Source organism: Cladophialophora immunda, assembly GCF_000835495.1.
Source record: "Cladophialophora immunda strain CBS 83496 unplaced genomic scaffold supercont1.4, whole genome shotgun sequence".
Taxonomy (NCBI): Eukaryota; Fungi; Ascomycota; class Eurotiomycetes; order Chaetothyriales; family Herpotrichiellaceae; genus Cladophialophora; species Cladophialophora immunda.
In genome coordinates, this window is record NW_015622544.1 from 1,738,697 (window position 1) to 1,762,288 (window position 23,592).

General features: G+C 54.2%; 11 protein-coding genes across 13 annotated transcripts; 6 read left to right on the forward strand and 5 right to left on the reverse strand.

The window, feature by feature from the left end:
- Nucleotides 1-38: 38 nt before the first annotated feature.
- PV07_07007 (mitotic-spindle organizing protein 1) lies at nt 39-359 on the forward strand (the record flags this gene model as incomplete). Its single annotated transcript, XM_016394048.1, has 3 exons — nt 39-113; nt 161-238; nt 294-359. The coding sequence occupies 3 exons, from the start codon at nt 39-41 to the stop codon at nt 357-359; spliced, it is 219 nt and encodes a 72-aa protein (XP_016247467.1).
- Nucleotides 360-1,308: 949 nt separating this feature from the next.
- On the forward strand, nt 1,309-2,798 carry PV07_07008 (uncharacterized protein). The gene is made up of 3 exons (XM_016394049.1): nt 1,309-1,691; nt 1,748-2,251; nt 2,309-2,798. Exons 1-3 carry the CDS (start codon nt 1,575-1,577, stop codon nt 2,546-2,548), a joined length of 861 nt encoding a protein of 286 aa, XP_016247468.1. The 5' UTR covers nt 1,309-1,574; the 3' UTR covers nt 2,549-2,798.
- Nucleotides 2,799-2,882: 84 nt separating this feature from the next.
- Nucleotides 2,883-4,878, forward strand: PV07_07009 (uncharacterized protein). The gene is made up of 2 exons (XM_016394050.1): nt 2,883-3,213; nt 3,304-4,878. Exon 2 carries the CDS (start codon nt 3,362-3,364, stop codon nt 4,529-4,531), a length of 1,170 nt encoding a protein of 389 aa, XP_016247469.1. The 5' UTR covers nt 2,883-3,213; nt 3,304-3,361; the 3' UTR covers nt 4,532-4,878.
- Nucleotides 4,879-5,863: 985 nt separating this feature from the next.
- PV07_07010 (uncharacterized protein) lies at nt 5,864-8,766 on the forward strand. Its single transcript, XM_016394051.1, has 3 exons — nt 5,864-6,093; nt 6,167-7,318; nt 7,390-8,766. Exons 1-3 carry the CDS (start codon nt 5,899-5,901, stop codon nt 7,822-7,824), a joined length of 1,782 nt encoding a protein of 593 aa, XP_016247470.1. The 5' UTR covers nt 5,864-5,898; the 3' UTR covers nt 7,825-8,766.
- Nucleotides 8,767-8,943: 177 nt separating this feature from the next.
- On the forward strand, nt 8,944-10,380 carry PV07_07011 (uncharacterized protein; the record flags this gene model as incomplete). Its single annotated transcript, XM_016394052.1, has 3 exons — nt 8,944-9,305; nt 9,415-9,933; nt 10,028-10,380. Exons 1-3 carry the CDS (start codon nt 9,251-9,253, stop codon nt 10,378-10,380), a joined length of 927 nt encoding a protein of 308 aa, XP_016247471.1. The 5' UTR covers nt 8,944-9,250.
- Nucleotides 10,381-10,836: 456 nt separating this feature from the next.
- PV07_07012 (uncharacterized protein) lies at nt 10,837-12,249 on the forward strand. The gene is made up of 2 exons (XM_016394053.1): nt 10,837-10,863; nt 10,922-12,249. The coding sequence occupies exon 2, from the start codon at nt 11,365-11,367 to the stop codon at nt 12,235-12,237; it is 873 nt and encodes a 290-aa protein (XP_016247472.1). The 5' UTR covers nt 10,837-10,863; nt 10,922-11,364; the 3' UTR covers nt 12,238-12,249.
- PV07_07013 lies at nt 11,989-15,235 on the reverse strand. Of its 3 annotated transcripts, none has more exons than XM_016394056.1 (5): nt 14,851-15,235; nt 13,630-13,688; nt 13,289-13,573; nt 13,098-13,232; nt 11,989-13,045 (listed from the first exon to the last, which is right to left on the reverse strand). In XM_016394056.1, exons 3-5 carry the CDS (start codon nt 13,529-13,531, stop codon nt 12,794-12,796), a joined length of 630 nt encoding a protein of 209 aa, XP_016247475.1. In that variant the 5' UTR covers nt 13,532-13,573; nt 13,630-13,688; nt 14,851-15,235; the 3' UTR covers nt 11,989-12,793. The 3 variants fall into 3 exon arrangements, with proteins under 3 accessions (XP_016247475.1, XP_016247474.1, XP_016247473.1); XM_016394055.1 differs by having other exon boundaries at nt 13,816-15,235; XM_016394054.1 differs by having other exon boundaries at nt 13,630-15,235.
- Nucleotides 15,236-16,404: 1,169 nt separating this feature from the next.
- PV07_07014 (uncharacterized protein) lies at nt 16,405-17,636 on the reverse strand. Its single transcript, XM_016394057.1, has one exon. The coding sequence runs from the start codon at nt 17,295-17,297 to the stop codon at nt 16,488-16,490; it is 810 nt and encodes a 269-aa protein (XP_016247476.1). The 5' UTR covers nt 17,298-17,636; the 3' UTR covers nt 16,405-16,487.
- Nucleotides 17,637-17,925: 289 nt separating this feature from the next.
- On the reverse strand, nt 17,926-19,561 carry PV07_07015 (uncharacterized protein). Its single transcript, XM_016394058.1, has 2 exons — nt 18,871-19,561; nt 17,926-18,802 (listed from the first exon to the last, which is right to left on the reverse strand). Exons 1-2 carry the CDS (start codon nt 19,034-19,036, stop codon nt 18,300-18,302), a joined length of 669 nt encoding a protein of 222 aa, XP_016247477.1. The 5' UTR covers nt 19,037-19,561; the 3' UTR covers nt 17,926-18,299.
- A 582-nt stretch (nt 19,562-20,143) lies between these two features.
- On the reverse strand, nt 20,144-21,473 carry PV07_07016 (uncharacterized protein; the record flags this gene model as incomplete). Its single annotated transcript, XM_016394059.1, has 2 exons — nt 20,144-21,315; nt 21,359-21,473. 2 exons carry the CDS (start codon nt 21,471-21,473, stop codon nt 20,144-20,146), a joined length of 1,287 nt encoding a protein of 428 aa, XP_016247478.1.
- A 441-nt stretch (nt 21,474-21,914) lies between these two features.
- Nucleotides 21,915-23,387, reverse strand: PV07_07017 (uncharacterized protein; the record flags this gene model as incomplete). Its single annotated transcript, XM_016394060.1, has 1 exon — nt 21,915-23,387. One exon carries the CDS (start codon nt 23,385-23,387, stop codon nt 21,915-21,917), a length of 1,473 nt encoding a protein of 490 aa, XP_016247479.1.
- Nucleotides 23,388-23,592: the final 205 nt, after the last annotated feature.

Genomic DNA, 23,592 nt, shown 5'->3' on the forward strand with positions numbered 1-23,592 from the left:
AAGTTCGAGTTTCGGCCATTTCCCGTGCAATAGCCAACATGCCTGCAACCAGCGATAAGCGGGAAAAGGCTCGAGAAGTTGTTGATATTCTCGAAGAAATATCAATTCTCTTGGTAGGTGATGATCACTCTCGTGTGCTTGTCTCTCACAATAAAGGCAGAATACACAGCTCGATCGGACACAGCTGTCGCTTTGTGTTTCCCTCGTCGAGAACGGGGTCAACCCAGAGGCTTTAGCGGTAAGTTGAGGACTCAGACTGGTTCACAAGGAGACCAGTGCTAAGTGGTTTTGAGACCGCCATCAAAGGACTACGACAAGAAACCCAGGATTTACAACCAGAGTCTGGACTATCTGAATGAATCTGCTCCGTCGCAACGTGCCATCTGCTTGAGGGTGTAGTATCAGGGTGTTGGCCAGAGTACTGCCTTGTCCCCAAAAATCAGCATCGTATTCATGTCTCGAATTCGGTTCCACTCCTCTGTTCCATACCGGCGGGCTTCCGCCATGAGAAAGAAGGATGCTACTGCTGAACACGGTGGAAAAAGCAACTGGCACGAGACGCATGTTCATATGGCATTTCGGGAATGTCTGGCGATGCGATGCGACACGCCTTCATGCATGTTCCTCAGCCCCAATGTATGGTGTAGCGCCAAAACTTTTCGAGTCCACGTGACTGCAACGGCTTTGGTTGTTTCTAGTTTCGGGAGAAAATCCTCTAGCAGTGACGCGTAAGATCCGTATGGGTTGCGCCCTTGCGCCTCGTCAGACGGAGTGGCACACCCAATGGGTTTTTGGCAGCACATGGGGCACCGAAACAGGGCCAGGCAGCGATGGCACACTGCGAATGCTCAACCAGCTGCATCCTGTGCGAGCCGTCTACCACTTCTCATGGCAGGTTAGCCTGATGCCTGTCGCCGTTCCAGATGACGAATTGCCGCCGAGGAAGAAAGGGCATCAGGACGCGTTGTTTCAAAAAGATGTGGTCATGCATGACGTTGCTGGAGTGTTTGGTGGGTGCTGCGAGGGCGACGATCTCAGGGTGGCTGAGGCGCCAATCAGAGGCCCATGCCGCAGCCTTAGGGGCCTGACTGGCACCCGTGGCGCCCAAATAAAGGCTTAGGGAGCCCTGGGAGGAGGCTAGTGAAGGCTGGGGATGCCCAATCCACTCTAGGGGCCTGGTAGTGCCTGGCTTTCAATGGCTCCGAGACCTGCACCAACCCACTATTGTTGCCATTGTGGAATCCAAGCTCCATGTCTCGCTGGCCGGATGCCCTGTTTTTCTCACCCACCCCAGCCAGATTCTGACCACACCGATCAAGATTCTGTTGTCATGGCCTCTTCTTTGACGCAAGTCCCCCAATGTACGACCCGATTTGAGGCTGAGAGCAAACGACGAGACGGGTCGTCCTACATTTAACGGGCCCATCAGCACTGCCCTGGACTTGTCACTTGCACAATCAAACCCGTGCTGCGTACTTGTATTTCTGCTGCAGGGCCCAGACAGTCGTTCTTTTTCTAGAAATCCATTCGTTTTCCTGCAAAGAACCATCCTCTCCCACAAGATCCTTTCCAAGATGCGGTTGTCTTCCCTCCTTACACTGGCATGTGCCATAACAGCTTTCGTTCTTTCCATCCTCTGTCTGCTTGCTGGCGATAAAAGGACGTTTCTGCAAGATACGGAAATATTGACAGTAAGCATATCGCCTCGTCAGGGCTTATTGGTGCATTATATATTGACGGAACAAAGCTCAACATCTCCCGGCTCGGTCATGGGAGTCTATTTGATACCTCTAGTGGCGACAGCGGCTTGCTCTCCAGCTTGAGCAGCACCATTCAGCAGGATATCAACGACATCATTGGCGATGCAACCACTGATATTGCCTCGCTGCTGGGCCTACCCGACTTCTTCAATGTCCATGTCACAGACTACTGCCAGGGCACGTATTCACCCAACTCCACGGTACACCATGCCAAACAAAATGTGACCGAATGCTCCAACTCGACCCTGGGCTTTCACTTCCAGCCTACCAAGATTGTCCAGGATCTTCTGCCGGCTGGCATCACCTTGGATGACATTCACTGGCCAAGCGACATAACCGATGCCGAACACACCATCAAAGTTGTCAGCCGCATCATGGTGATCTTCTACATCATTGGGATAGTCTTGTCGGGTGTCGCAATGTTCACTGCTGCCGCCGGCATATTTACCAACGGGCGACTATCAGCGTTCTTCAACTGGTTGGTAGATTTGGTAAGTTCTTCTCTTCCTGGTGACGACGCCGAATTGTGTTAATCATGATCTTTGTAGCTTGCGTTCATCATGCTCGGTGTCGCCTCCGCTGTAGCAACGGCCGTGATGGTCATTGCGACCAACCGAATCAACAAATACACAGATCAGATCGGCATCGCTTCGACCAAAGGGGGGAAATTCCTTGCCATAACATGGGCGGCCACAGCAGTCATGCTGCTGGCATCGTTTGTGTCTATTGTGCAATGCTGTGTAGGGCGACCAAGACCCAAACGATATAGCGCGAAAGATGGATACTGAGACTGTGAGGTGCCTGATGCATATTGGTATAGGACTTTGAGGTTGTGGATGACAGCAAGCCACCACCATGGCGCACGACTTGTACATGTTTCCAGTGGCGTATCAGTGGCGCCAGAACCACCAGCACCAGACTTGGATGATAAGTAGTAATGATTGGGTTGCAGTGCTATCGAGAATGTTGCACAAAGCTACCACACTTTCTTCTTTCTTCTTGCGTGGGAGGATGGCCGCCGTGGTCAACCAACGTGTATGACGTAATGAGGTGGTCGACAAAGTTGCGCCCCAAATCGGCGCCCTTTATTTACACCCCCCAGCGACCCCCATGGGAGCCCGGGTTTGATATAGCTTCTGCACCAATGGTCCCCTCGAACCAATTAGGTGTCGTTGACTGGTCGCTATTTGACCTCCCGGTGACGCACTGGCACGCGGGGCTCGAAGCTTTGGCTCGTTGAGCTACAATAAACTAGCCGCTGTGCCTCACCTCTGGCATCCCACTCGGTCCATTTTCTTGTTGACCGCTTCCAAACCCATATATCTTCTCTTACACCTCCCAATTTTTCTGCCCAACTTTTCTTCTCACAAGCACTGTCATTCTCCTACCTTGTGCCGTACCCTTTATCCATCTGCTTTGAGCTTTCAGAGCGTCTGCGTTCCAGACGAGACCTGTACGTACATCCCAACCCAACCCAACCTATCGGAGCGGTGTCGTTATCACCGCGCCAGCTTTGGACAGGAACATCACTGACTTTGGGCAGCAAATTTCGACAGTTCCTCTGACCACTTTCTCAAGCACCGGATATCCCCTCATCCACCATGGTTGGCAAAGCCGTCCACTTCGGCGGTGGTAACATCGGCCGTGGTTTCATCGCGGAGCTGCTCCATGAGACTGGCTATGAAGTCATCTTTGTCGATGTTGTCGACGATCTCATCAACCGAATCAACGCCTCCAAAACATACAAGATTACTGAGGTCGGTGAAGAGGGGGAGAAGAGCAAGGTCATCACAAACTACCGTGCAATCAACTCAAAGTACAACATGGACGAGGTTGTGCAGTGCATCGCTGACGCCGACATTGTCACCTGTGCCGTCGGTCCCAACGTTCTCAAGTTCATTGCTAAGCCGATTGCTGATGGCATTGCGGCACGTACAAAGTCCAAACCTCTTGCTGTCATCGCCTGCGAGAACATGATCAACGCCACCGATGCCCTCAAGGCCCTCATCACCGACGAGAAGAACATGAAGCCCGAGGTTCTCAAGGATCTTGCTTCCAAGGCCGAATTTGGAAATTCTGCTATTGACAGAATCGTCCCAACGCAGCCTCCGCATGCCAACCTCGACGTCGTCATCGAGAGCTTCTACGAGTGGTGTGTTGAGACCACCGGTTTCAAGTCGGGCCATCCAGACGTCAAGGGCATCCACTGGGTCGATGACCTCGAGCCATACATCGAGCGCAAGTTGTTCACTGTGAACACCAGCCACGCTACTGCCGCATACTTTGCCTACTACAAGGGTATCAAGACCATCCATGAAGCCATGGCAGATCCCGAGATCCGACAAGAAGTTCACGAGGCTCTGGAAGAGACCGCGCACCTCATCAGCGGAAAACACGGCATCACCCCGGAGGAGCAACAGCAGTATGTCGATACCATCATCTCTCGCATTTCCAACCCTCACCTTGAAGATGTCCCCGTCCGCGTCGGACGTGCCCCTCTCCGAAAGCTTGGTCGCAAAGAGCGCTTCATTGGTCCTGCTGCTCAGTTGGCCGAACGTGGCTACGATGTGACGGCCCTGGTCCGTGGCGTGGAGATGGCTCTTCGATTCCAGAACGTGGAAGGTGACGAAGAGAGCAAGGAATTGGCACATATCATGAGCACCATGAGTCCCGAGGAAGCAACCACCAAGCTCACTGGTCTCGAGCCAAGCCATCCTCTCTACCCCAAGATCCTGGACAAGGTCAAGATCGTCCAGAACGAGAAGAAGTAGACTTGACTGGCCTCTGCTTGCGACCGATGCAGTCGATTGTTACGAGACACGCGAGAGGTGTCGGTGGGGTTCCATGGAGACGGGGAAGGGATGGTCCTTCCGCTACTTTGCAGGATTCGAAAAGCACACTTCTCAGATAGACTTCGCACGAACAGCGCCACGAGTATTTTGATAATCTGAGCGCTGTGGACCAAATTCAACGTCAGATCATACAGTCCACTGAAACCCCGTTTCGTCGTAGCGTCTTGGACTAGAAATCAACGGGGCGTTCGAGTCATTGGTGCCCCTCTCTGAGTTGTGCTTGAATCGCCGTTGATGCTCCACGGGGCGAGCAAGTCATTATTGGCCCTGCGAGAGAAACCAGATCAACGGAGACATAGCCGACGGAGGAGCGCCATCCCAGGACATGGTTAGGTTTGCACCCGGTTTCCACTCGGCGGGTATGGCTCTGCTAAAGGTCGAAGCGGACAGATCTTTCGTGTCTGAAGCGTTCTACCACGAGGAGAGATTTGACCACTTTCCCATGTCCACGAGACTGCTGTGAGCAGATGTCAAAAAATAAGTAGCACAGGCTGTCGTGACCAGGGTTCTGTAAGGGGACCACGGCCACTTGTATAGACCACCCTGGGGGAACAGTGGTATCCTACGGGCTACCAATATCTGATCTAGCTACCACCCTTCTCGCTATCCCGAGAACGCGTCTATGCTTAGAGAGGCTCTGGGGTTTACAAGCTCGGTACCCTCCGGTGGCCCCCAATGTTTACGAGTATGCGCGAGCCAGTCTTTCTTAGACAAGCCATGAGAGAGGGCACAGATCCAGCAAATCACAGATGGGAGATGGCACGGAGATGCAAAGATGCCTTGACAGGCGTCATGATTGGTTCGATGCACCGTGGCTTGGGAAAGCCCCGTTGCTTGGGCGTCCCCCATCTGCATGGTGTCACTCAACCTCAGCCCAAAGCCGGGGGCTTGTCGAGTCAGATCCCCTATCCCAAGAGATCGACGCGAGAGACCCTCCTCTGGGACCGACCAGAGTGCCAGAGCGAGGATCAAAGTCCCCCTTAGTCTCGGCTACCGCGTGGTCGAATCGCCATCACACCTCAACCGTTTACACCAATGGCATCTGCGGGAGGGGCGACTCCGGAGGCAATGGGTCTTGATTATCCTCTCCGGGCCCGTATCTGGAGGGGTCCTTTTTTCCCGCGGCGTGTCTTGTCATACGAGTGCTGGAACTGTGGCTTTTGCACGCCCATGGCGGGGAATGGCTGGAAGCTGGCAGAGGGTGGGGTCACCAAGGGAATAAATTTCCACTCCAAGCCCCTTGGTCACTCCTCCTGCCCGGCTTACCACAAGCTCGAGGCGTGATTATGGATCGAAGACCACCACAGTCATTGCTTCCGAGCACCAGCAATAGCAACAACAACAACAACAACAACAACAACAACAACAATCTCAACTATGCCGCCACTGTCGCCCAGTCTGGTCGCCCCGAGAGGCCGCGACGCAACAAAATCACCCGTGTGCGCACGGCCTGCGAATCCTGCAAACGGCGCAGGTCCAAGGTAGGTGAAAACTCCCACCCTGCTTGTAGCCCGTGCCGAGGGGGGCGAGGCTGAACGAGACCTGGCAATATAGTGTAGCGGCGTCCCTGCGCCGTGCAAAGCGTGCTTGCAGAGCGGCATCCAGTGTACTTTTGACCCTTCGCTCGACGGCCGACGTGCAGGCCACCGTGAAGACCGTGAAGCTCTGTTTTTACAGAACCGCCTCCTCACGGCATTACTCCAAGTCGTCCGATATCGCTCCAGCTCCCAGGTCGAAGCCGTCATCAATTGTCTCCGCGTAGACAATCCGACTCATGATATCTTTGCAACAATCCAAGAGTGTCTCCAGCAACTCGACGACGGCGACGCTGCGGCGACCTCAGCGGATGCGTTGCAACCTGACTTCGAACAACAGCTACAAGCCTCATCGTCCGAACGGCCTCCGACCGACAATTTACTCGACATCGTCAGTCTGAGCAGGGATCTAGATGGCAGAGAGCCCGCTCCCCACAGTAGCACCCCATCAAGCCACGACGATGGGGAGGCCGGAAACCACCCAAACCATCAACACAACAACAAAATCTGCCCAACGTGTAACCAGCCTTCTCTCGCCTCTGCCAGCGCACTGACGCCTCCGGAAGGTGCCCAAGAGCACCCCGTGCAACCCGTGTCAGACGACGAGCAATACGCACAAGAATCCAACCTCCACAGTGGCAACGCTGAGCACGTCTGTGAAGCGACACCCCCAGACAGACCGACGACATCTCCGAGACGGCAAAGCAACATTTCCGACTTGCAGCACAGTAGACGGGGGTGGCATTTCTCGTTGCAAGTTTCGGAAATTGACTCGGCGATTTCTGCTGTAGCCTCAACAGACATTCAGGATGAAGAGGAGGCGCACCAAACAGATGTTTCATATCAACTGGTGGCCCAACACGCACGTGCCGGTCAGGACACAGATACTTGCACCGACCCCAGTGAAGCAGCAAACAGTATTGGTGGTCCGGCTACTCCCGGTTCTTCGCACAACCACGTATCCCCGATGTACGGCATTCAAACGCTGATTATGCAGGAGAACACGCCGCTGAGCGACATCATCACTGGATTTCTGGACAGTGCTAAGACCTTGCTCTCATACGGTGCCTCGTCCTCTTCTGTTCTTGGTTCGGGCATGATTGATGTGGAGTTGTTTTTCCGTGACAGAACGCAAGAGGACGACTTGACAGTCAGTGGCTGGGCTTGCGAGGTAAGAGCTCCGCCTCCACGTGGGCCTCAAACCAAACCTTTCCCACCGAGAACTAACTGCGATACCTCTAGGTATGGCGAAGCTTTCACGATTGGGACGTGTACGTCCGACTTGCACAAGTTTTAGCCTATACCGCAGTCATGCGCTGGATGCTGGCTCCCACCCAGCACTCCTATGCTGCCATTCCGGCTATCCTCAGACCGCGACCGATTCAATACTTGGTTCCTCATCACATTGCGCTTGACTTCTTACCACTACCACCGTTGCGCGAAGCTCTCATCAAGAATCTCCGGGACTGGATGACGGCTTTACCCGCAGCTCGACTCAGCGTCAACTGGGCCCGCAGTATGGACGAAGCAGTAGTTTGGGACGAACAACGCCGTCGCCGCTCCCTGTCGAAAGACTTCGTGGAACACGTCACAAACTATCAGAATTGGAGCATCGGCGAAAGTATTCTTAGCACGTTTCCTGAAATCAAGGGGTTGGTTCGGCTTGACAGGATATAAGGATTAACGCTGGCGTTGTTGGTTCCCCAGGCTGTGGAGATCCATGAGGGTGCCGTTTCCTGATATTGCCTTTGTACGAGACACGACGAGACGCAGCGTTCTACTTTGCCATACAAACTATCACATAGCAGGGCACATGTGTCTTTCCAATCTAATGACGCCGAGCAACAGCCATTGGCAAGTTACTTCGGGCGCGGTCTGTCGAGCTCTAGGTCTCCCAGATACCTCCAAGGCTGAGAGCTTAGGGAGGTGAAGTCGGCAAGCTCCGAGCCGCTTGCGTATGCTGATCGATGATCGAAAATGTGGATCGATGATCGCGTCTTGCGATCTGGTCCAGAGCTGCATCATGCGCTCCCAGTTCCCTGAAGCAGTCTTCAGCCACACCTGCAAGTGCTGCTCAGGGGACATGTTAGCCACAGTTGTCGAGTCTGCCATACGACTTTGCTCGACCAGCTATCGCGAATCCCCTTCCCTTACGTGCCTCCCATTGTCCTCGATCCTTCGCCGACAGATGAAAAGAATGAAAACCTGCCACAGGCTGTATGGGCAGGGTTGACGGGGAGCACAAAGGCAACTGTTGCAACCCGAATCCCACGCAGGTGGATTGAAGACGACGGCTTGAAGACTGGGTCGAGTCGAGGTGGCACGAGCACATGAGAATGCTGTCTGTTTCCTGGAAGGCCAGGGGAGTCCGGCACCAGGACATCGGGAGGAAGAATCCAGGTCTCTCAGCGATAGTGAAAACAGGGGGACTACATGGGAAGCCGGCTCAGAGCAGGGCACACAAAGACGCCGCAGACCTCTGCTGCATCATCGCAGAGTGACGCTGCTCATGTCGTGTATGCTCGAGCAGTGGGAACAGGAATATGCATCGCAATTCAGGCGTAGCAGGTATCAGTCGTGGCGGACTGCTATTTCGAGTACCAGACAAGCAGAGACTACTGAACAGCAGCTGCCCATTTCCATCTTCAAACCTCCTGCCTCTCACAAGGCTGAAGCCCTCAATGACAGACTCAGGTATCGTCGCCGATGTCTCCTCGTTGGCATCCTTTGAGACGTCCACCTGGGCCATCTGGGTCTCGCCCGCTTCTCCCGCTCCTGGTCTTCTTGATCCATGTTTCACGTTCCACTCAAAAGACAAAGGGCGCCACTGGCGGCTTCTTGATGTTTAAAGAGTGCGAGGGAACCTTCAAAGCTTTCCGTTCAGACCGAACGAGACTGCAAACTAGCCAACTTGGAAGCTGCGTTTCAGAGTCGGATTCCCTAGCATCCATACGCTTCGCAGGTTACACAAAAACCCCTCTGCCCCTCTTCAGACCGTCCTGAGCTCTCGAATCTCGTCACCGGTTTGTTTCTGAAAAGACAGGAAGAAGGCTATTCGATTGTGTCTGCTTTTGAGATCCCCTCCACGGTTGCTCGACTCAACATGTCAGAGCTGGTAGATCTCTCCGCCCTTCAGGGCCGATCCGTCATGGTCCTAGGTGGGTGCTTCCATTCAACTCGAAAGAATAACTCTCAGAGACATTCTGTTTGGTTCCCCCCACCCGCCGGCATTGAACATGCACTGTTCTTCCATTGACGCTTTCGCAGGCGGAGCTTCAGGCTTGGGGCTTGCCATCGCCAACCGCTTCGCCCATGCAGGCGCCCACATTACCATCGCAGATCTCAATGTCGAAGGTGGCACTCGTGCGGTTAAGGATCTCCAGGCGCAGGGCCTCTCCGCAACGTTTGTTAACTGTGACGTGACGGACCATTTCAGCTCTATGCAAGCTTTCGATCACGCCCTTCGGTCTTCGCCAAACAATTCGATTGATGTTACGGCATTGATCGCGGGCGTCATAGGTGAGGCCGGAAGCCTGGTCGACAAAGTGCTAGATTCACAAAGCAAGAAACATGTCCACCCGCCTGAGCTACACCATTCGGCCTTGGACGTCAACCTTCTTGGAGTGTACCAGTGTGCGTATTTGGCCCTGTGGTATATGACAGTCGACAGGCATGGGCCTGGCACACCGGCGAAAGACAAGAAGTTCTCCAAGTCACTCATCTTCGTGAGTTCGACGGTTGCTTACACAGACGTCGGGAACTTTGCCGACTATCATGCCTCCAAGTGTGAGTTCCGTCCTGTTCTAGCTCAGGCTTTTCTTTCTCTCTATGCTATGAGCTTTCTGCAGATTTCAGATACTGACGTCTATTTCCTCTGCAGTCGGCATCCGGGGTCTTTTCCGAGGCCTGCGCCACGAGACTCCCCGCCTCAACATTCGCACAAATTGTCTAGCACCTTACTTTATGCGCACTCCACTGGTCGAGAATGCGCTGGATACCTTTGCCGCTGCGGGGATGGAGCCAGGAAAGGGTTTCACCTTTGTGGAAATGGAGACCGTGGTTGATGCGGCGGGCCGATTCGCGGTCGACGAGAGCTTGCATGGACGAGCCATTGCAATCCTCCCGGACCCGGAGGGCGCTGTCGATTTGAAAGATGACGAGGAGGGACTGTGGGCGGGGGAGGTCTTCAAAAAGGTGCAAGACAAGAGGAGGGCGGCGGGCGATATGATTTAGGATGTGTATGCTCTGTTGGCAGTCGGAGGAGAGCTGTCAGAGGTGAAAAGCTGGTGAGACAGGGGCACCACACAGGTATAGATGCGAGAGACACGGCGATTCTGCCGGTTTACCACGTATGTCTCGCACCGCACTCGAAGGAGAGCAAGGTAATGACATGGTAAAGCACCGAGTAACGAATTCAACTCCCGTTGGGCCAGCATATGCAGATCCGAGAAGCTTGTAGCAGTTCCAGCCTTCCCTCTATATCACTCATTGGCTTGTGACAAGCTTGCAGCCACAGCTACACTCAGAGACGACTGGCCCGCAGACATCTCCATGTCCCATCTCATGGTGTGGAAGTGGGGACATTGAAAGAGCCAGCCGAGCACGAGAGAGAGAGAGAGAGGGGGGGGGGGAGTGCTCAGCTCATCCCACTGGGACATCCAACGTACCCGCCTAAGCAGAGGGAGGGGAGCCAGTGTGCCGTGGAAATGGAAAGAGGTAAATACCATTTCTTCCTCGAGGCTTTTGCTCGTCTACTAATCCCGAATTCAATCAGCCCTTCCTTCCTTGCCCTAATCTTCGTCCAGGTTCGTGACGGGGAGAGTAACTATTAATTGATGTATTACCTCGGCTACCCGTAGGTAGCTCTACTCCACACAAAAGGGCATAAAACGTATCTGGAAGTTCCCCGAGGGGGAGAGAGAGCCAGGCTCTGTTGCAACAAATTACACCATCCAGCTGGAGTGTTTCTCCCATTGAACTGACGGCGCCGACACAGCTGGGGCGACGAGCAGGAAGCGGGAAGTAGGCAACAAGCACCAGTCAGAGCTTCGTCGCTACAACATACCTAGGATACTTTTAGAGGCACCGACCAACCAACATACACTCACCCACGCACCAGCGCACCAGACGCTCGAATCAACTACTAAATCATCACTCACTCACACACATACACTCAAATCTCCTAACCCCCCGGGGCTCCAAAAGAATAAGGAAAAAATGTCGCCTTACCCGTCGACGCTGACGACGCCGCCGCCGGCGACACCCAACACGCTCCTCCTCTTCCCCCAACCGGGAGTGGTGGTGGTGGTGCTCAACAACCCGCGGGGGCTGAACTGCCTGTCGACGGCGATGCACTGGGCGCTGCACCACCTGCTGGAGTGGTACGACAACGAAGGGTCGCTGCGGTGCTGCGTGGTGACAGGGATGGGGCGGGCGTTCTGCGCGGGCGCCGACCTGAAGGAGTGGAACGAGTCCAACGCCCGTCGCGCCGCGGGCGGAGATGGCCAACGCGTCATGCCCAGCAGCGGGTTTGGGGCCGTGAGCCGGCGCGCGGGCAAGAAGCCCGTCATCGGCGCGGTCAACGGCCTGGCCTTTGGCGGCGGGATGGAGATGGTCGCCAACATGGACCTGGTCGTCGCGGCCCAGTCCGCCCAGTTCGCCCTGCCCGAGGTCAAGCGCGGGGTGGTCGCCATCGCCGGCGCGCTGCCCAGGATCATGCGCACCCTCGGCCGCCCCAGGGCCATGGAGATGGCCTTGACCGGACGGACCGTCTCCGCCGCCGAGGCCAGGGAATGGGGCATGGTCAACGCCGTGACCGAGGACGCCCCCGTCGACGCCGACATCCTGGACAGGCCCGTCGTCAAGAAGGCTCTGGAGTATGCCGCGGAGATTGGCAACAACAGCCCCGACAGTGTCATCATCAGCCGCGCAGGCGTGATTCAGGGTTGGGAAGATGGCAGTGCGGAACATGCAACTCAGAACATTGTCGAGGTCTATTCCAAGAGGCTGAATGAGGGAGAGAACATTCGCGAGGGTGTCCGAGCATTTGTAGAGAAGCGGGCCCCGAGATGGGTCCCCAGCAAGTTGTAAACAGGAATAGGATACAAATGCAAAAACAATTTGGATTGATCATCATCGGCCACTTTTGCCTTCATGGATTCAGAAGATGGAATGGAGCTACCTGGAACATGAACCTGGGAATCAGCAAGCACAAGACTTTGACCACGGATTGAATCTGGTTTGACATTTTTTCTCTGCCTGAAACGCATGACACACGATTCATGACTGTGCATACTAGGAGTGTATTCCCTCTGATTCCCAGTCTTTGCCCACCATGTCCCGCATCCATTCTTCAAAATATTGTCTCGTACAAAATGCATGTGAGAATACTGGACCTTTTTAAGAGAAATCACCCTTGGAAGCACATCATCTTGGGAAAACTCCGGTGGTGATGTTGATTTGAGCAAATATTTCAAGACGCCAGTCGATCAGTGGAGAGCCATTTGGGAGCCGCCTCTCAGCCGATATCAGACCGCCATTGACAACGAGCGAGGCCCATGTGTCAGAAAGGTCAAGGACCGCACGAGAGCCGACCGAGTCGTAGGTTGGGGGGTATCAATATGTGGGGGAGGGTGCGTGATGCTTATTATGCACGTTGATGTTGAGGCATTTGGGGCATGCCGCCATACTGGCCGCTCTGATTCTGTTGTTGCAGTTGCTGGTAGTACAAGGCTTGCTGCTGTTGTTCCGGAGTCATGCCATACCCAGTATGAGGGGCGGGTCGAGGCACGCCGGCAGCGGCAGGAGGCATGGAGGGGACATCGTCAGGCGAGGCGACATCATCAGCGGTGTCGACACCATTCTCGTTGCCAGACGGTTCTGGAGCATTCAAGCATGCCTAGGGCTGATGTCAGGACCAATTCGCTATGAAACCTTGAATGTAGATATACCTGAATGAGATTCTTGCCCTCTGCTTTGGTGACCAGAGGTTGCAGTTTCGGGGTGGTGAAGGTGTACACAAGACCAGTTTCTGAGACGACCAACAAGAGGACTTGAGTGCCAGTGAGGACAGACAGTTCATATGCCTGGGGTCAGAGTCAGTACGCGTGCATTGCAACATTTGGAAAAGGCTGAGCCTGACCTTCTTCATGATACCAGCCTTTCTCTTGGAGAATGTGATGTGGCGACGGGATTTATCTTGGATGAACTTGATCTCAATCTTTCTGCGTTCTCGTCCTCCCTTCTCGTCATCGTCATCATCATCCTCGCCCGCCATGGAGGCTCTTGGTCGCTTGGTGCCTCGGGAGTCGACGCCATTGCCGGCAAGGTCGTCGCCGGGGGAGGGGTGCTCGAGGCTGGCAGAAGGGTCGGTGATGTCCGCCATAATGGGATCGTATGGAATGGATCGAGTATGACAATGTCTACCCTAAAGAAGTAAAGTGTCAATAGACGAAAGAGGAAGTCGGTCGACGGATAGAATACCTTTTAAGAAGTGGTGTGGTCGACTGGATCTCAGGCAGCAGCAGTGATTGGCGACGCGACTGAAAACGGTACCGAGTGTCAGTGACTTGGACCAAGTGAAGCAAAGACGAGACTCTGAGCAACAGTGACGATTGGTGAAGAGATGGCACGGATTGGACAGCGAGGTTGGTATAGCAGAGGACGTACTCGGCAAAGCGCAGGGACACGGGTGCGGTAAGCTCAGGTACCGCCGCAGGGAAATCCGGGGCAAACGGCAGGTAACTTGGAAAGGCGAAGAAGGGGGTCAAGCTTTGTGGGCAGAGGGCGGATGTGCAACAATCAGACTGCAATGGGATAAGAAGTGGGTTTGGAATACAGAGAAGTAACCACTTTCTGTATGGACTGAGATCTGGATAGAAAACGGTTTGGTGTGCAGGAGGAGGGAGCTTCGGGAGGTTCTGAAGAAGGAAACAAAGACAAAGGGGAGGGGGGGTGGAAGGGGAAAAGAGGGGCGGAGTCTTTCGGCAGAATCAGAGACGGCAAAATGGGTGGCTTGGGGGACAGTCGGGCAGGTGGGCAGGTGGTGGGCTGTGCAACTTGAGTGAATGTGCGGGCACCGGCCATGGGCAAAAAGGTGGTCTGAGACTCTGAGCAAGCGGTGGGTTGCAGTGCCAGAGGGGAAAGGCTGGTGGACCAATGAGCGAGCGTGCATGCAGCCCGCCCGTGACCCAAAAGTGGGGGGCTGATGGACGGGCCTTGGCGACGAGCAAGACGGAACCTAGGGGGCGTGACTGGGCACACACAACCAACCCTCGTCCCTCTCGCTCACTCTCACACGCAGACGCTGGAACTCCACTTTTTCCTTCTCTCTCTGTGGCAAGTCGAGTCTGGCTGGGGGAGTGTGGGTGGGCAAGTAGATTTCCCGTTTTCCCTTTGCTCAGGGCTTTGGTCCTCGACAGAAAAAATCGCCAGCCACCCGTGAACCAGCGGGCACACGCTCTCATGTTGGCCGACAACGGGAATGACGATGGCCATGACGACCATGATCAACATGCCTCGATTGTCAAAAGTACCAACACAGGATTGTGAGGGCCCTTCGTTCGTGTTCGTGGAGGAGCTTGTCATGGACATACTGTGCTCAATGCGGGATGGTCGAAAAGGATGATCCTCGCCTTGTGGATGGAACAGGAAACAACGACACAACTAAAAAGCGAGCCAAAGACCATGGAAGACACAACGTACCTTTTCCCCAAGAGCCAGGAATAGCGTCGAGAATCAGATTGGGACACGGATGTGACGTGTCGCGGTTGATCAATTGATCGAAGGACGGGTTGATTAATGAAGCACACAGGTCGGATGGATGGTATTTCGGTCGCTGGGCGAGACCGAGGGTCGAGGGTCGAGGGGGATTCTGGAAGCGGGATGCTCGACTGCTGGGAATTCAATGGTCGCCCGGGACACCCAGATCAAAGCAACAAGCCGCACAGGACAACCGTGGACAGTGGCAGATCTATCTGGATCTCGTCGAACACAGGCTTGAAAACACGTTGGGATGGATGGTGGATGGGACAGGGCGCGCGCGCCGTGAGACACAGCGACAGGACAGTGGACAGTGGCAGAATGGAGGATGGACGAGAGAGGAAAGGGAGTCGGAAAGGGCATAGCGGCAGCTGCCTGCCTTTTGTAGACAGAAGGCCACCTGGGGACCGCCCAAGCAGCGCTGGCAGCCCCGGGCACACCTGGGCCGTGATTGGGCCAGGACCAGCAGCGGATCATTCTTTCCCCGACATGTTTGGGTCCCTGGGCCTGCTCTCTAAGGGCCTTTGGGGGGAGGGGGCCGCCCCAGTCGACGCCCGGAGTGCCAATGATGGGCAGTGGGCAGTGGCCAGAGGCTGTTTGGGCGGGTGTCACTGGCCCAGTCGGGGCGGTTTATCCACTCAACGAGGCCATTTGCAACTAGCCCGGGTCGCTAGTTCGACTCCTGCGTCTCGTTAGCTGACTGACCACCACGGACCACGGCTTCTTGATGCAACTTATCGCACAAGTGCTCACCGGCTCACGCTTCAGCATGAGCTCGTGAGCGGAGGCAGAACATGGGTGGAAGCCGGGCGATTGAGTCTTCCAGATGCTTTCCCATCCAGCCATCACAGGAGAGAAGGCACCCAGGCACCCCCAACACATGACGCCGAGGATTTGTTATTTCCCTTTCTACTCCGTATCATCATTCAATTCAATATTGCTACCCACTGCTAACCATCCATCCCTCGTCTCTACCGAGTACCCTGTACCTCCCACCAAACTCCCCCACTCCGGGCTTGCCTGCTCCCTGACTAGCGCAATCCAACAGCCTGTTAGCCCCGAGATTAGCAACACCCGCTCTAATGGCCCAGCTGATTCATCACCGCCACCAGCCCGTCACTAGCTGGTCACGATGACATCCGTTCCTCTCCAGCTTCCAGTACTCCTCCTTCCCACAAACATCCGTGTCCTATAGCCATTGGGGATTTCATGGGCTGCATTATTGGACATCAGGGCAAAAAAACACAGTAAGCTCGCATATCACAGAGTCAATGACATCGACCCGCGTGGTTTGGGCGTCTGTGGCTTTGATATCCACACACAAATCCCATCCACTTCCTCCCTTATATCGGAGTCTACCGGCTTTTTGGCTCTCATGACTATTGTCTGTGCAACCCAGTCCTGCTCCTGTCTCATAAGCCTGTTCGGCAAATGAAAAATTACCCCTCCCAGAGACCGTTGCGCGACAGGCCTTCATAGGTACGAGGTACTCATCTGCACTGACCGACCCACAACAGCCTCGTTCCACTGCTACTTATTCATCACGAACCATCATGTACTCCGTACATCATCCGCCATCATCATGGAGGGATCTGCTGGCCTTTCCAATCCCAGCATTTCCCCCGGCTACTTTCCTGCAACCCGTTGACGACGTCTATCAGTCTCTGAGCGCTGAAGTCGGGACTGAACAGCTTCTCCGGGGGCGTGCTGTTCCAAAACTCCCTGCTCAGACTGGTTTTGACCGTTCCTGGATGTAGCCCGACGCACATGGCGCTGTGTCCGCTCTGCATCTCCAGAAATATGTCGGTAGACCTGACCAGTTGATTGACTGCGGCCTTGGAAGCTCGATAGCTATACCATCCTCCTAATCGATTGTCCGTGATCGATCCGACTCTAGCGCTCATCAGTGCCAGCACGGCCCAATTGGGCAACCCGTCCTCGAGCACCATCTTTGTCGACTTCCGCGGGAGGAAGCTGGCGAAATGTTTCACAAGCATCATGGGTGCCAGGAGGTTGAGCTTGAGCGTCTGCAGCGCGGCGTCATATTCAATCTTTTCCGGTGCTTTCTCGGGTATCAACATGCCAGGTATCAGGAACCCCATGCGTAGATGTGCGTTCTTTTCCTTCGATCTGTCGTGGTATCGATCCTTGCAGTACCCAGCCAGCTTGGCAATCGAAGGCTCGGAAAGCACATCACACTCCTGCACGTCGAGGCGCGATGCTTGTGCTGCAGAGAGCTCCAGCGACGAGAGCAGCCTCTCCTTGGCGCCGTCCAGATCTGAACGTGCCGTCGCAACAACGGGCACGCTCGCGGGCAGAGTCCGAAGCAAGTGACGGGTCAATGCGAAGCCAATGCCTCTCGACGAGGGGGTCACGAGTGCCCAAGCCATGGCTAGTCAGCCTTTTGCCCGGTGTCGTTGCTCGCAGTATTCTGTGTCCCTGATGATTTGGCCCAGTTCGCAAAGCGGCTCAGTACCTCCTCGTATTCAGCTGATATTCTGTGATGCTCGCTTCCCGAGTCCTCCCCTCCCACCGGCAGAGTTGTCATGCCCGAACCGTCAATATCACGGCCACATGAAACCACCTAGTCTACTATTGTAAACGGTGCGCGTGGAATGAGATGACTCGCCAATACCCCCGATTAATTCGCTCCCTTTCCATCAGACCCGGACTTGGGAGACGGTCAGAAATTGATGATGACGAGGGAGGTGCTGGTTGTACGTAGAGCAAGCGGGCGTTGTTGAGATCTATCACGTAGGTCCATAGGAGCACTGGGAAGAGCCACAGAGGGTGAGAATGATGATGATGGTGATGATGTCGACGATTCACGGCCAGCCATGCCCAAGCTTCTTCGACCAAACTCAAAACCACCCCCGTACCCTATTTTTGATTCCCCCGCCGTCGTCCTACTGCGGAAGGACTCTGTACCACGGCCTGGTTCAACAGTCTGCACTTTGGACGTAGTATAAGATGGATGGTGGGAGTGGAGTGGCCGGATCTCGACTGGATATTGAGAAGGGCGTTTTCGTGGGGTTGAAAATCTCTTGAATCTATGCCGCTGTCATGGTGGTCGTGTCTAAAATGTCCAATGTTTATATATCAAGAATCTCCTCATACAACACCCGCTGTCATTGCTAACACATGTCCCCGTCTCAGTGAACAGACCTCGCATGTTCAAACTCCGACGGATCACAAAAGTCTTTGTCACAATTTGTGGTACACAAGAAACGAGAAATAGAAGGGCGACATTCCTTCCTGCGTTCTTAGATCGCCCTCGAGAACACGTTCGAGTCCCTCATTTCTCTCTCCTCCACTTGGTCCTCATCTGGGTCAAGTTCCGCGCACTCGCAGCTCCCCCGCCAGCCCACCTCTTAGCCCCTGCTGCTTTGCTGTTAGATAGGTCCAAAGCCTCTCTTTTCATCGATGAGCCGATATCGTTCCTTCTCCTTTCTGTCCTTGATCAAACACAACGCAGCCAGCAGGAGCATCATATCGACCGCAACAAATCCGAAGAACGTTGTGAAAACCACATCCAGGAATCGATTCGCAAACGTGCCGAAGGCGGTGATGCAGGGTCCCAGCCTCGCCGCCGTGGCCGCACTAGTGCAGGTCTGGTCTTTGACAAACAGTGCGGGATTACTGTATCCACAGCATTGGAACTTTGTCTGGAGCATGGTTTGAATGGCAGGTGCTTGGGCGTTCCAAATGGGAGCAAGGTTCTTCTTGGTCTGGAGGGTAGAGAACCAGATGTCCAGACCAATGGCCAGGGTAAGGAGAGCCGCAATGACAATTCCCCAGGCGTGGATTTTCAAGAATGTGCGGTTGCGCCGCATGAAAAAGGCGGGAACGGAGAGGAGGAAGGTGATGAACATGATAATGGAGTTGACCACGCTCACTATTGGAGTCAACCGTCAGTCAAGACATTCGGGGAATCCTCAGCTACACGGGGTGGGAAACGCCTACCTGTAAGCGGGCAATTGTCGAGCAACAGGTTGGACGCAATATTGTTGACATTGTTGTTATTCTTGATATTCATGCGAGTATACAATGGGATGAAGAGATGGAGGCCGGCGCAAAGAAGGAAAATGACGTCGAAGACGATAAAGACCAAGAGGATTTTGTTAGCCATTATCGCTGCTGTGGACTTTCGAAGTCTCGAGGAGGGGGTCAAGCAGTAGCGAATCTGTTCTTCTGTGGTAAATGTAAAGAGTGTCGAAAAGGAAAACACGAGACCTGCTCGAAGAACGCTGTCGATCTGGTCGAGCGGGAGGAAAATGAACCTCTAGAAACAGAAAAAGTGAACGTGGTCGAAGAAAAGAGAGGGAGGAGAACCGAAACGCACAGCGCGACAGATAAAGAGGAAAGCGCAAAGACGCAGGTTTAGGGAGACTCGAGCTTGTGTCAGGAGGGTTCGGTTGGATGTGGTTGAAGCTCCATGGTCGCAAGGGGGCGCTTCAGGATACACAGGCGTTTCAGACTTGCTCCACTGAGGGTGCGCGTCTTTGATCTTTGTCAGTACGAGGTACTCCGTACAAGCATCCCACCTCATAGCTCGTATTGAGCAGCCTCTATGGGCATAATTCTCCCGTAGTGGTCCGCCCAAAGCACATTCGTTGGGGGGTTTGCGGGACTGTGAAGACAATGAAGGCAGTTTTGTAAAGGAGGGTTGAGGAGAACCTCGAGATGGCGAGGCGACGGCGGGTAACAAAACATCAATTGGCATGGCGCAGTTCTGGCGCCGGACTCGGCGGAACTTTTCTCCACATCTACCGAAGTACACGCTCCCCCCCAGTGCTGAATTGCACGATGCTTCAATTCAGACCATCATTTGGAGCAGATGTTGTCTTGCTGATCGCCTATTGTTACCGCTCTACTTGTAGAGAATTACTTCGTGGTTGACATTACTCCTGTTGTGAACAAGCCCTGTAAATTCCCAGCAAGCCAAGGCCGCAGCTGGCCCGTCCTTTTGAACAAACCCACCCAGTCGTCATGGTCGTCCCAGCTACACATTGTGCAATCGTCCATATCAGCTTCCAGCCAGTGGCCGAGACAGCAAACTCGCCGTGGCGCCGCCGGTCGATGACCATGTCCCACGAACCGAGTCGCGGCATCACAACCGAAAGCATATGCGATTTCCTCCCTTTTGTATCCTAGTGTACAAGATTGCGTTATACATCATTCCATCAGTGCTCCGCATCGCATTGGCCGCCGACAACCGGCAGAAGTAGGGCGTGGTTTAACCCATCGTTCGACTTCCGGCCAAAGGTGCTGCGTCAACACTGGGCGACCCGTGTTCTTTTGTGATCATCATGGTTGGCCAATCGAGCTGTTCTTGCCACGCATCCGGTATCGATTCCTTTACCGTCTCAAGCATATACTTGGCCCATCCACTGATGAACCAGGTGTCCTCATGGTGGGTCTCTCCCCAGTATATGAGAACGCAATAATGTGCAAGAATGACCATGGCTTCCGGCTGTTTCTCGCCCAAAAGATCAAGAAACTTGGGTGGTAAATTGATCGGCCAGACAAATGTTGCTAGAACAGTGCCGTCGCCACGAGTTTTCAGTAATGAAGCTTGAATAAAGGTGCTGAGAAGCGAATGTATCGCCAGGTCGATGGCTTGCGCCGTCTCTTTGTCGTGCTCCGAAGAACTGCATACCCGAAATAACTTGGTGATCTGGTCGGTGTCTGGAAATCTGTAGGCGGCAATGTTATCCATGTGCGCCATTTCGTCCAGTAACGGCTTGAGGAAGCTGCACCGGATGGTATCGTGATGCATATTCAGGACCATGTTTGCGCCCCTCAGCAAATAGAACCAATGCAGCACGTCATGCGTAAAGTCTTCGGGTTTGTCTTTCGCACTGGAAGCAAAGGCCAGCACGATCAGCAGGCAGGAAAAGGCAAAAAGCGCCTGGCAGTTTGTTTCGTCAACGTGGCCCAATGTTTCTTGAAACTCAGTCAGACCAAGGCTTTGATGCGTCGTCCCAATCAGTTCATACTCGGCCTTCCTGTCAGGATAGAGATAAGCAAGATGAAATGCTGAAACAGCCAGGATGCCTCGGAGAAGGAATTCGTGCTTCAAGCCCAGCTTAACCGCATGGACCTGCCACAATGCCTGTGCTTCGGGAGTTTTGGCGTTGGCCAGGTCGAGCGCAACCACGCTGGTGAAATGATGCATCAAGCGCAGGTCGGTCACATCAAGATCAGTGCTCTTTTTGGTGCTCACGAGGTCAGGCTGTTGAAACGGGTCGACTACAGGCTGCGTCGGCGTCCGCTGTGACCCACTGACCGATCCCGCCTGACTCCCTTGTCTTCGTACATCTGGGGCAACGTTGCTGGGAGACTTGCTGCTACCGGGCGACGCCGAAAAGTCGCAGAATATTTGGCGCCGTTCGCAGTTGTTACAAACTGGATGCACCTCATTACACTGCGAAGCGAGATCAGCACATACGACCCCTGGTTGAGGTGTCTCGTCCGAACATGCTGACCTTGATCCGCCGAACCTTGCATTGACTGCATCCGTTCTTCGACTTGGTATGAGAACGTCGCTGATTCTTTGGCGGCATGAGCAAAAGCGCACTATGAATAGCAGTTCAGTCCGTGGGCGGTTGTGGTCTGTCGCATCTCATGACAACAACATCGAGTTGGCGGCCGTCGAGCTGACCAGGGGGCTAAATGTTTTGTCGGAATATTACGCGTAAGCCATGCGCTTATTCAACGGGAGCCAGATAGGCGGAGGGTATACAATGGCACAGCGACAGACGCAGTAATACAAGAGGAAAAGAGACGTGGAAGCAAAGCGATTAAGGAACAAGACGTCGATTGTGAGCAGCACCGGAAGCCCCGAGGATCAGGCTCCAGAATTGCAGGAAATCATCCCATTCGAGCAAAATAGTAATTGCGGTCCGATTGCCAAGCGGCCACGTTTTTCTGACTCAGCACAAGCCCTGCCCAAGACGCCGTAATGGGATCAAGAGCATCGAGTATACAACGAACGGTGCCATGGCTCACCAATTCCGGGGTCTTCGCGCCTTGTTCTCCCGCTGCCGCTTCTCCTTGAGCACAGTCCTGCGCCGCAGCTTCCAAGACCGATTGTTTTCGGCTCGATTCTCCCAGAACTTCTTCTCGAAATCACTCTGCGATCGGGATGCCCGCTCCTTGGGCTGTTCCCGCGACCCCGAATTAACGCCAAACTCGGCTTCACTAGCTTGATCTGCGTCGTCTCCCTGCGGCTCCTCGTCTCCTGGGAGTCCAGAACTGCCATAGCTATTGAACCGGCTAGGATGGGCGGTGTCAGGCGTAGGGGCAGCGCTCCGTAATCCGCGGTAACGGATGTCCTGAGAGCTGAACGGCGTCAATGGGATGACAGGCTCTTCTGCAAGGTCTTCAGGATTTCCCGAGTCAAAGAAGGAGAATGACGTCGAAATCTCCAATGATGGCTTTGCAATATCCTGTGGAACAGGCGCTGTCGGCTTCTTGAAGAGAGCCTCCAGCGGATGCACCCCTGATTGCGCATCAGTTTCCGAGGTGCCGCGGGCTGATGCGCTCCTGGCTGCCTCTTCCTCGGATTCTGACTCGGATGAAGAACCCGAGCTACTCGTATCCTCCTTTTGCTCAACATCTGAAGAGCTCGAATCCACCTCGACTTCATCACCGTCTTCACTGGAGGCGGACGAGGACGATAGAGGCGGTGGAGACTGACGTCGTCGTTTTCCAGCTGCATGGTCCGACTGTGGTCGTCGTTTGATTATCTCGCGGTGCTTAGAAACGTGCTCGTGTTCCTTTTCGACCACCAGGCCTTGTTCGTCGACCCAACCCTCTCCCTCGATGTACTGTAGATTTCCTTTGATACCTAGCCCAATATCTTGTTTGAGGAAGGAAGGTTGCATTGTAGACTTCTCAAACTCATGCACCACTTGTTGGGTGCCTTTCTTCTTCGGTTTGCCCTTCTCCTTCCTCGCCACTTCTACATTGTCGAGTTTATTGGGCGGAACCTTGGTTCGAAAAAGCGCCTCATCTTTATCGGTATATTTTGAGCTGGACGAAGCTGCCTTGCCTTTGTTCTTTTTGCTTGTCTTGGTGGACTTGGCTTCTGTCCAGCCGCGTTTCACTTTGCGGGCCGCGGGGAGTTCGTGGCCTTGAATGACATTGCGCTCTTTGGATCTCTTTCGCTTCGTTCGCTTCAGCTCCGCGCTGGGATCGTCGTCTTTGCTGGAATCCTCGACACGCCTGCGCTTCGTCGGCCGGGCCTCTTCCACTCTAATTTTTCTGCCTTTCAATATTGCCCCGTTGAGCTTCTTTTTCAATTTGTCGGCTTCCATGGTAGGGAGGTCAAAGTAGCCGTAACTGTTCTCGGGAAAGGTCTGGATCGAGTGATAGGACAAATTGGAGACCAACTTGAGTAGGTGCGGACCGACAACGACCTGAAGAAGATCGGGATTTAAGGGCGTTACATGCAGTCGCACAAAGTCAGAGACCATGGTGCAGTCATCTCATACAGCACGCGCTCGCAGGAGAGATTATCCACAACAAGCGCTGCAAGATTTTTGGCGCGCTCGCATCCAGCTGGCACCTAAATGACGCTGGACGAAATTTTGAGGGGAAACAAGAGAGGTGGTAGGCAGCAGATGGACCCCTGCGCCCAACGAATCAGGCCCAAGCTTGAATGGTTCAGGCACAAGCCCG

What these genes read in the sequence shown, in the direction of transcription:
- PV07_07008 (XM_016394049.1), top strand. Translation starts at nt 1,575, where the DNA reads ATGCGGTTGTCTTCCCTCCTTACACTGGCATGTGCCATAACAGCTTTC. An exon ending in AAGATACGGAAATATTGACA is followed by an intron (nt 1,692 to 1,747) that starts GTAAGCATATCG and finishes GACGGAACAAAG; the next exon opens with CTCAACATCTCCCGGCTCGG. An exon ending in TCAACTGGTTGGTAGATTTG is followed by an intron (nt 2,252 to 2,308) that starts GTAAGTTCTTCT and finishes TGATCTTTGTAG; the next exon opens with CTTGCGTTCATCATGCTCGG.
- PV07_07009 (XM_016394050.1), top strand. Translation starts at nt 3,362, where the DNA reads ATGGTTGGCAAAGCCGTCCACTTCGGCGGTGGTAACATCGGCCGTGGT.
- PV07_07010 (XM_016394051.1), top strand. Translation starts at nt 5,899, where the DNA reads ATGGATCGAAGACCACCACAGTCATTGCTTCCGAGCACCAGCAATAGC. An exon ending in GCAAACGGCGCAGGTCCAAG is followed by an intron (nt 6,094 to 6,166) that starts GTAGGTGAAAAC and finishes CTGGCAATATAG; the next exon opens with TGTAGCGGCGTCCCTGCGCC. An exon ending in TCAGTGGCTGGGCTTGCGAG is followed by an intron (nt 7,319 to 7,389) that starts GTAAGAGCTCCG and finishes CGATACCTCTAG; the next exon opens with GTATGGCGAAGCTTTCACGA.
- PV07_07012 (XM_016394053.1), top strand. Translation starts at nt 11,365, where the DNA reads ATGTCGCCTTACCCGTCGACGCTGACGACGCCGCCGCCGGCGACACCC.
- PV07_07013 (XM_016394056.1), bottom strand. Translation starts at nt 13,531, where the DNA reads ATGGCGGACATCACCGACCCTTCTGCCAGCCTCGAGCACCCCTCCCCC. An exon ending in AGGCTGGTATCATGAAGAAG is followed by an intron (nt 13,233 to 13,288) that starts GTCAGGCTCAGC and finishes CTCTGACCCCAG; the next exon opens with GCATATGAACTGTCTGTCCT. An exon ending in AGGGCAAGAATCTCATTCAG is followed by an intron (nt 13,046 to 13,097) that starts GTATATCTACAT and finishes CATCAGCCCTAG; the next exon opens with GCATGCTTGAATGCTCCAGA.
- PV07_07014 (XM_016394057.1), bottom strand. Translation starts at nt 17,297, where the DNA reads ATGGCTTGGGCACTCGTGACCCCCTCGTCGAGAGGCATTGGCTTCGCA.
- PV07_07015 (XM_016394058.1), bottom strand. Translation starts at nt 19,036, where the DNA reads ATGGCTAACAAAATCCTCTTGGTCTTTATCGTCTTCGACGTCATTTTC. An exon ending in CGACAATTGCCCGCTTACAG is followed by an intron (nt 18,803 to 18,870) that starts GTAGGCGTTTCC and finishes TGACTCCAATAG; the next exon opens with TGAGCGTGGTCAACTCCATT.